We start from the raw sequence: 10,169 nt of genomic DNA, 5'->3' as shown, positions 1-10,169 counted from the left end.
TGGTTGTCTAGATATTGAAGTAGATGATATATTATAGAGTTATTGAAGCATTCAGTACTTATTAAATAATCAACTATCTATCTAGATATTGATATGACACATTCCTTCAATCATAATACAAGCTCTTATAATTCATTACATTTAAATAATAACCTTTTATATCTCGTTCACTATTACATTATCATCATTACTACATGTCATCATTATTACATTATCATTATTACATTATCATTATTAATACATGTCATCATTATTACATTATCATTATTACATTATCATTATTACATTATCATTATTAATACATGTCATCATTATTACATTATCATCATTGCATGTCATCTGTGTATAAAATGTCATATCATAATTAATACATGTCATGAGTGTCAATGTGTCAGTGTTAAATGTCAATATCATCATTACATTACATCAGTGCTTGATATGTCATCATCAAAATAATCATATTAAAATGTCATTATCATCATTACATGTCATCATTAGTGAATAAAATGTTATTATCATCATTGCATGTCATTGTGTATAAAATGTCATTATCATCATTACATTTTATCAATATATAATTAATTATTATCATTAATATATTATCATCATTACATTTTATCAATATATAATTAATGATTATCATTAATATATTAACATCAGTACATGTTGAACATGATCACAGTAGAGTCTACCCTCCTCTAGAATACAACCTGAAGTTATTTTATCTGATATTAAGGCAAAGGACAACTTATTTCCTTGCTTGAAGTGTTATGTATAGTCATATTTTAAATGCAATTGGACTTATATTTGGACTTGGGAATTATATGTGAAGGAAATAAGTGATGTGTAATTAAATATAAGGATATCTTTAAAAACTTAATGTAATAATAATAAGGTTAAAGATTGGGAGTAGAATAGAGAGGTTTTGTCTAGATATTGTGTGGGTATAGATCTAAGTTGTCAAATTTGACAAGAGAAAAAACACCTTGTCCTTATAATACTTACATTATTTAGATACATAGATAGAATTACATTCTTTATTCTATTGATGTGTGCCTAATCATGAATACTTATTCCAAATTTTTTCTAAACTTGTTGAAATTGGATAGTTGAAAAGTGAAATTATTTATTATAATAATGATAACTGGTTTACTAATGAAAAGCATACTCATTTAGCTCAAACTTCAGGTACAAAGCTGAAAGTACAAAGCTGATATTTACTTATTAGACTGCCAGAAAGGGTGCTTAGTTGGAAAATGGAGTAAAATCGTTTTGAAATGTTTTAGAATTATGATCACGATCTGCGTGGCAATTCAGAAATTCTGATAAAGATTTTAATACAATCTGTTTGTAATGTCTGGTATAGTATAATAAAAAGCTCCTGGGTGAAGTCTTTTATTTCATCTTTGTCTTGTATAATTAACATCTCTTTTGAAGTATGATAAATACATGACAGTGTAGAATAAGATTTGTGACGTTCATGGGGATATCGTGTATTATATCAACCTTATGTACTGGTTGTAGGATTGGCAATTGAAGTGCATAAACATTTATGGAGTTCTTCTATCATTCAGCATTTTAAAGGCTGGTAACTTTGAATGAAACATCTTTTCTCTTTTTCAAGTGAAGGTGACCATGTTGCTTATGTCGTCTGCAAACGTGAAACCTGAACCACGTTGTAAAAATCCTTGCTTGATCTAGGAAAAGCCATTACCAAGAAGGTTGGTCAAGGTCTTGCACTTTTGTAAAATTTTGAGACTCAAAGGATTGCTCATGAAATGTATCAACCAAAAGAAAAAACAACCTTGTGAATATAGAACCATGCACTTGTATAGCAAATAGACCACCCTGATTTATAACTTTGTAAATAAGTGTTTATTATAGCAAGCACATTATTAGAAAGTTATAAAACTCTGTATTGAAGTATAGGCTGTATACTGTACAATGGCCCATTATTCCTTAATCTTTTATATTATAATCAGAAAAATATCAACTAGCAGTCTAGTCAACTGTCAATCAAAATAACTTAGAAAATAATATCTAATATACCAGGTGGGCTCTAAACCCTTTCTAAATCAAAAAGTCATCTTTACCTTTATCACCAGGTCAATGTTATTACACAAACTTTCTATACAGTGAATTAATTTTGAGGATTATGTGAAAATAGAGAATAATGCTTGTATTGTTAGTATGGCAAAATTATGAAATAAATTTCAATCTTGAGAAAATGAATATTTTAATAGCCTTTTGCCCAGGAAGTTAGTGGTTAACATGCTATGCAAGCATATTTAATCAATAAGAATACACATCTGGACTCTAAAAGGGAGGCAATATTGACAAAGTCTGAAAATGAAATCATTGTTTTTGTCTGTATACTGGGATACTGATTTTACAAACCTAAACAAATTTGCGATCTGGACTCTCAGAAGTGGATGTTGACCCTACAAACCCAGTCTAGTCTGGAGAGGTGTCATGTGTACCAGATAGTTGAGCTTGCATCTCACGGACTCTTTATGCCTAAAACTAATGTCCATCATTTTAAGCTCCAAAGATGCCTCTATTCTCAGTCTAACTTTCATTTGCCATTTGAGAAGATACTGAATGGCAACTTGTCAAATTTATTTTGAAGACAAAAAAATCTTGGTATTGCTTCTCATTGTCAAATTTTTATTTGTCACAAAGTTTTGGAAGCAAAATTTAACGGTTGCAGAAAACATGATTACTACAACAGATTGTCAATTATTTGGAAATGGAATTAAAATTTATCGATTCTTCTCTATGAAAATCTATAAATAGATTATGTGTGTTAATTTACATCTGAATTTAGCAATTTGATTGATGGGTATTTAAGAGATTAGGTAGTCAGTTGCATGTTTGAAGGAAAGATATTATCAAAATGATTTAACAAATGACAATATGAACATGTCATTCTTTTTTAAACCAAGAGATGAATCGATTTAAAAGATTTAAAGAGACTTTGATCTTTTTTAGATGGAGAAGTCTAAAAACTTCATTATCAATATTTTCAATTTTGCAGTTCATGTTATTTATTTTTTTGGGACCTATTATTTTTTAGCAAGAGTTAATTTTGGTCTCTGCAAAAAAAAAAATGATGATATGAAGCTAGTTAATAGATTTGTCATGAAATAATTTAGAATTTAATTAATTTGTAATATGAAATAATTCATAGTTGAAGAATTGTAAACAGGATCCCTTTAACAGTTTACTTGGTGCATAATTTAATAAAAAAAAGTTTGAGTTTTTACAGGGAGATTTGGACATGGTTAGAAAGTAGAATAATAAGATTAGGCCGTACATGCCACTGGTTCCAACGTTAAAACTAATGAAGTTAGAAAGTGCATATCCATGTTTAATTCCTGAAATCAAATTTCCAATGAGTGATTTTAAATGGATAATTTCGGCCTAGTAACCAAATCAGATTAAACCAACATGTACCTAGTTACCTTCAATTATGAGAGTTTCTGGTTCCATTAGAACTCAAATATTGATCTTCTTCTCTCCCTCCATTTCTCATTCCTTGTCAATTCCAATCAGGCCTGAATTTTGGTGATATATATATTCCTGTCATGAAATCTAGGACTAATTTTAGACAAATTTCAAATAAATAAGTTTTTTTTATCAATATATTGGGAATTAATGGAAAAATAACTATTAAATTTTTATTTTGTTCATTTTTTCTGACATTCATTGTCTTTGTGTTCATTTGAAATTTAATGCCCATGATTTTTCTTGTATGCTGATGAAGACATGCGAACATCCACTGTATTATATATTATAATGTCCTTTGATTCCATGAAATGTCAGGCATTAAGTATCTTTTAAAGACAGCTTTCTAATTATTGTCTTAAAACAGCTGATGAACTTCAGCTATCTCTAACTTTGTTTGAAATAAAGATCAGACTCCTAAGTTATTTTTATATTTAATTAAAGGGAGTTGACATAACCTGAAAGTTAAAATAGTTGAATTTGATAACACTCAACTACAGATAATTAGGGTGTGGAAAGTACTACCAGAAGTAAACTTGAATTTTGTTTGCCGTTTTTGCAACAATTATCTTCCTTAAGCCATGAGACATTCTCTTTTGTAAATTTAGATCAGATATCAGTTGTAATTGTTCATGTGTTTAAATACAAGTAAATTTGTAGGTAATCCTACTTTAGTCAATCATGACAGACAAAATAAATAGACCGTTATTAGTCCTGCTATATAGAATCAAGATCTATCTGTGTTCAAATATTCAACGCCTTTAAGAAATTAATTAATCATAATTCAACAATACTGTACTGTTTGACTGGAATTATTTACAAAGAGGACTGGGGAAGAGGGTACAAAAATCTTGAAATTAACTGATAAAATATAGTTTAATATCCCCAGGGGTCTGGAGTGTCAAACTTTACATGGTAGAACTAGAATAACAGAATGTGTGAGTTCTAGAGCTAGAGACATGATAGTAATGATATTAACATCAACTATATTATTATAACATTGGATACCAAGCCGAGAGAACAAGGGGATACAACACATGTTCAAACTAACTTTAGTGTTAATAGGTACACCTCAATGAAAGTACTATTCTGGAATTTCTTACACTTTAATTTATATATTATCATGAATGGCAATAGTGCATTTTTACTCAGAAAATTCATTGTTTTTTCCATAATGCTTTGGTATTTATGATAAGGGGTTAGTTGATTGTCAAGAATATAGTAAGTTTTGTAAAGGATGATATCAGATTAATATTAAGCATTGCAATAATATCACTGAATTAATAAGAACTGTAGGTATAGCCTACTATTATCTTAAAGTTGCTATGTTTTTGACCACAAACTGCTGGGCTATTATACTGAAAGAAAAGATTTAGAACTTCTTAGGATTACTGATTGAATCTTGGATTTTCAGACAAACACTGGATGAATGCTTTGGAATATAGTTTCAAATGACCAATAGGATGATCAAGGCTCAAGGTTGAAGGTTGGTCTATAATTAAAAGACAACTATCAAAGAGACATAGCGTGTTGGAGGAATAGAGGAGTTTTTTGAGTAGCTGTCTGATATTGTAATTAATACAGTAACCTTCCTTCACAACTCTTTAATTAAAATATTTGTCAATCATATCCTTTTGATTTTCAAGTTCAATCATGTCTACTATATTCATATACTATGAATGATCAATTTGAATTCTGTGTATGTCCTTCAAAATAGTCTTCTGAACTCTGGAACTGAATGAACTCATCCTGATGATGATTGAAAGCGTCATGATAAGAATTTAATGTCATGCTGTTCTGCACCTTATTGAGTGCAATTAAAGAAATATGAACTTACACTTTCTGAAATATCTTACGTTTCCTAGCTAATAAAAATATAGCTTATGTCAACTTTTTCATTCCTAATATGAAAGAAAATTACTGATTTTTATGACCACACAAAAAGTATTCAAATTCAAAACTTAAGTAGGCTTATCTGACAGTTTGTAAGTTCTCCTGCTTTTTTCATGACATATCTGTAAGTTTACTGAAAGACCTTTAAATTTGAAATTAATGGTAAAATATTTTTGCCAGTATGTTTTGAAAGATGCTAATTACAGCTTTAAGACATGTATGTAACGTAAGCCTTATATACCTGTTATATTACTTAATACTGTGATATATGAACTGATATTACTTCTATAGTTTGACGTTCCCTTGACATCCAAGTAATTATTTTACCATTCATTTTAATTCAGGCGATAAAATGTTTATAAACATGACTAATTTATTACTCATAAATTTCTCAAAATTAAACCTGCCAAAATTATTCATGAATCTGCTGCGTTAATGTGCATAATGTTATTAGTCTGCTTCAATCTTGTTCACACATCAACAGAATTTTATAACAAATTGTAAAATTGAAACTTCAGCTTCAAGTTTAGATACTGAACTTTTCTATATTGGTGTTGATATCATTGATACGTTTTACAACTCAACTTTGTTCCTTACATCATTATAGATTGGTTCATGTTTGTGTTTCATTGCAGGGCGTTCTTGTCTTTTGAATTTCCTCATTTGCCTCTTTAGTTTGGTTTTATTGTAATTTATGATACATCATTACTTTGGATCACCAATGATTTGTTCGACCAATCTTCGCCTCTTTATCAGTTTTAAGAATCACAATCTAATAATGTGCTTTGCTTTGCTTTGGTTGTAAGATAAAGCAAAATAGAAGATTCAAATTCATTTCTGGCTACATATAAATTCGTTATACAGTCATATCAATATTTTGTAATCTATGCAGACACTGCAGAGATTTTCATATTTTCTTGAACAATGTCTCATATAGGCACTGGCTGTGTTAATGAAGTAAAGGATTATAATGTGCAAGATAAAGTCTTTGGAAGTCAACAACACTCTAGTTTCAATGTGTTGTGAAAGTAATAAAGTGATAAATGTTTCCTAATAACATAATTAATATCCTCATTATGATAATTGCATTATTATATTATATGATATAACATTATTACATTATTAATTATATAAATATCAAGCTGTCTTGTTAAACAACTTACATGGTTCTTGTGGAAAATGACAAGCCATTTATTTTGATGATAAAGTAAGACCTAAAAGGATAATTTTGAATCTCAGTCATAAATAAAAAAAAAGTATCATATTTTTCTACAATATTTGTATATTTCTCTTAACTTATGCAGTGACTGGGTTCCCTTTAAAAAATGACAAGATATCAAATGGTAACGTGCAAATAGATAGCATGATAACAGTTCTAACAGTTCTAGCAATGATGAACTTCCTGAAGGCATGCTGAATTGACAAACCAAGTTGCAATATGAAGGGTGAACATGTGATCAGTAAAGACACTTTCACAGTGCATATTAATCAAGTCTTTAAACTTAGCAGCTTATACATATATGGTTAAAAAAAATTATTCCAGAGATATCTGTTTTTTGATAATGGATTTGAGACAGCTGAATATTGAACAGTCTCTATTAAATTTACCTCTGTACCTCAACTTCAAGTTATAGTATTAAAGACTCAATGTTTCTATTTTAAACTGTGTTAAAGTCAAGGTAAATTGATTATACAGGTGAAACAAATGTTTGTAAATCACCTTTCTTCTCAATTCATCTGTTATATTCCATTCTTCAATCAACCAGTCTCTGTTTTGATTGATAATTCATCCGCTGACAGATTCTTCCTTACCTTGCTGTTTCATTGGCTAGCTTCAACCAGGTGTTGTAAAAGTTTGCTATAATTTTACAGTTATTTTGGCAACATTTACACAAGTTTTAAACTTGTTTTTACGTTGAATAGATTTAACAGACATAGTTGTGCCAATCTTCCTGTTATAAAACTAGAATGATTTTAACAATTTATTATACATTACAGTTAAATACAGTATATATCTTAATAATATCATCCCTGTTCACCTCTCTAGAGCAGAGGATGAGCAGAATTCTGCCAAGTTTGGTAATGGTTAATATTTTTGTTGCCCATAGCAATCCCAGTGCACTCTGGTCAATTTTTTTTAGTAGACAGCCTAATGACAAAATTGGGAGTTATCAGAAAATGTTTGATGAAAGTACCTTAAGACCTTGTTGGCAAGTGTGTCTTGATTAAGGTCAATCAATATTTAAGAGCGTTCTGCCACAAATTGGTCAATGTGATCCAAGCTTTAATTTCAAAATTCATGTATTCATATTATATATGAAATAACTTTCATAGAAAACTACGATAACTACACCATAATGCTTACAAATAGAACGATTATGAATTAAAAGATTCTTATATTAACAGCTATTTTGAATCACCTCAAAATGTCTGGAAAGGACAAAACCAAGAGCCAAGTTTCTACTGAAAACATAAATGCTTTCTTATACTAGAGTATATACTAGAGTATATTAAAGAAAGTATGGTAATGTTATAGAATACCCAATATAACTAACTACTTTAAACTATTACATCTATATCTTACACAATCTGGATAAACAAACTATAAAAACACCATCATAATATTTGCATTTCTCATCTTCAAAGAGATTTGAAATAGGAAATCAAGTAACAAAGATTGCATTAATATTAAATAGCAGTAGTTTCAATTGAATTACAGCTTATCTCAATCTGTAGATGGAATTTTAATGGGTCTAATTTTGTAACATTTATCCATTACATTACACATTTGTAGATTGGTTGGTTTTATATATGTTTGAAATATACTTCTCAAAAGCAATGGAGTTGTTATAGATACCCACTAGGGTTTAGAAATAGAACGTGGATAATAAAACTTCACCCTCTAATTTATTCCTGATATTTAAAAAATGATTGCAATAATAAAGATACAGATATTGGCTTCATATAGTTATGTTGACATTCTTGGACACAAAGAGATTTAGTCCTATATTTTGGGACATAGCATTTAGTATCACTTTTGAATCAGAGAACATGACATCTTTTATTGAAGAAAAGTTAGAAAAAGTGTAAACCAAAACAATTGGCATGGTAGCTAATTTGTAGGTTGACAAGTTAATGTCATGCTTCCTGTTAGCTGACATGCAAGAAAACTAAAGTAAGCCAGCTTTGATACGAAGTGGTTACCCAATGGCTTGGTCTAAAAACCCAAAATATTTTATAATTGTAGGTATAACAGCTGAGTTATATTATGTTAGAAATGGTATCATCAATAATTACGCCTTGTCCTTTAACTTACCTATCTCTGCTGAAGTGGATGAAATATACTTTACTTGGCAAAACTTGAGGGAAAGTCCAGCTGTAAGTATCAAATTATTGGTTTCTATCTTGTATCTAATTTGAGAGTAGTTTTATTTTGTTAAAATATGGTTTGGAATAAAAATTTGATTATATAGTTTTGCCTTTTCATTGTGCGACAAGCTTTCTAAATCAAATTTAAGGCAATTAATATAATAAAATGTCTTAAATACCTCAATCTGAACAGCATTGATTTTAAACAGTTTGGTGAAAAATGAACTGCTTATTAAAACAAATCTTCTTTTCCAATTTTTGTATTTTTCCAAATCTTTTATGATGACAAAAAGTATACAACAGTAAATAAAAAATGAGTCACATTTAAGCTTTACAATGTAATTGTATATGTTCTAAAGAAACATCTGTATGCAATATCCTTTTCTTAAAGAGGCTAATCCCTTCCAATTGGTGTACTTATCCTAATGATAAATTGTAATTTATAATTTGTACATCAGTACAGACTGTTTGGTATAAGATTCAATGAATACAAATGATATCTTATTATGTATAAGATTATAAATGGGGTATAATTGTATTATTTCAGATGTTTTATAACATGGATTTTACAGTCAGTAATCCTAGAGCTATGAATCTACCTACTGCTAATATATCTAAAGAGGGGCAAGTTCCAAACAATCTATCAGGTAAATATCTAAGACTTTGAAGATCTCTCTGTTAGTAAGCAGAACTTTCTCACTGATAAAAAATCATGTTTAAAAAGCTGAAAACAGTATCCTAACATCTCCTTGGCCCTTTAAAGCTTCACACGAGTAATAAGATTAATATGATTTGGCCTGAAAATCTTTGATTATTCACCATTCTGATTCTGCAAATATATACATATTGTTATGTGGAAAATAAATAAAAATAAATAAATGAATAAAAAAAAATGGAAATGTGGACGTATATTGCCGTCGCCCCTGTCTGTCCGTCCGTCCTTCCACGTTTGTTGTATGCACGATAAAGGCTACAGTTTTTATCTGATCTTAATGAAACTTGGTATGCATGTATATATTGATGAGATCTCGGTCAAGTTCGAAATTGGTAATAAGAGTTATTGGTATGTATGTATATATGGACAAGATCTCAGTCAAGTTGAATTAATTCAATGCATCTAATTTGGCTTGTAGGCCTGATAGAGACTACATTATACGATCTTGATGAAACTTGGTATGAGATCTCAGTAAAGCTTGATATTAGTAAAAATTGGATGATTGGTTTCACAAGTCATATTAAACCACTACAGATTTTGTTATCATTTCTGACAGCTGGTAGTGGGCGTATGTTACCTTGCCTGGCAAGCTATCTTTTTAAAGAAGCTGTTTATTTGAAATGACACAAAATAACTCTTTTCAGTGAGGGTTGTTTTTTCAAGCTGGCATCTCAATCTGCCTAGG

General features: G+C 29.6%; 1 protein-coding gene across 1 annotated transcript in view; it reads left to right on the top strand.

The window, feature by feature from the left end:
* Positions 1–8,607: 8,607 nt before the first annotated feature.
* Positions 8,608–10,169, top strand: part of LOTGIDRAFT_213735 (hypothetical protein) — a gene marked incomplete at both ends in the record, with an annotated part of 18,274 nt that continues 16,712 nt past the window's right edge. Inside the window, 2 exons of the mRNA XM_009052308.1 lie at positions 8,608–8,778; positions 9,317–9,416. Coding sequence (XP_009050556.1) covers positions 8,608–8,778; positions 9,317–9,416 — 271 coding nt within the window. The remainder of the gene's footprint in view (positions 8,779–9,316; positions 9,417–10,169) is intronic.

This window comes from Lottia gigantea (genome assembly GCF_000327385.1).
Source record: "Lottia gigantea unplaced genomic scaffold LOTGIsca_18, whole genome shotgun sequence".
NCBI lineage: Eukaryota > Metazoa > Mollusca > Gastropoda > Lottiidae > Lottia > Lottia gigantea.
Note: the sequence above shows the minus strand (reverse complement) of the source record. Positions and strands in the feature narration are given on the sequence as shown.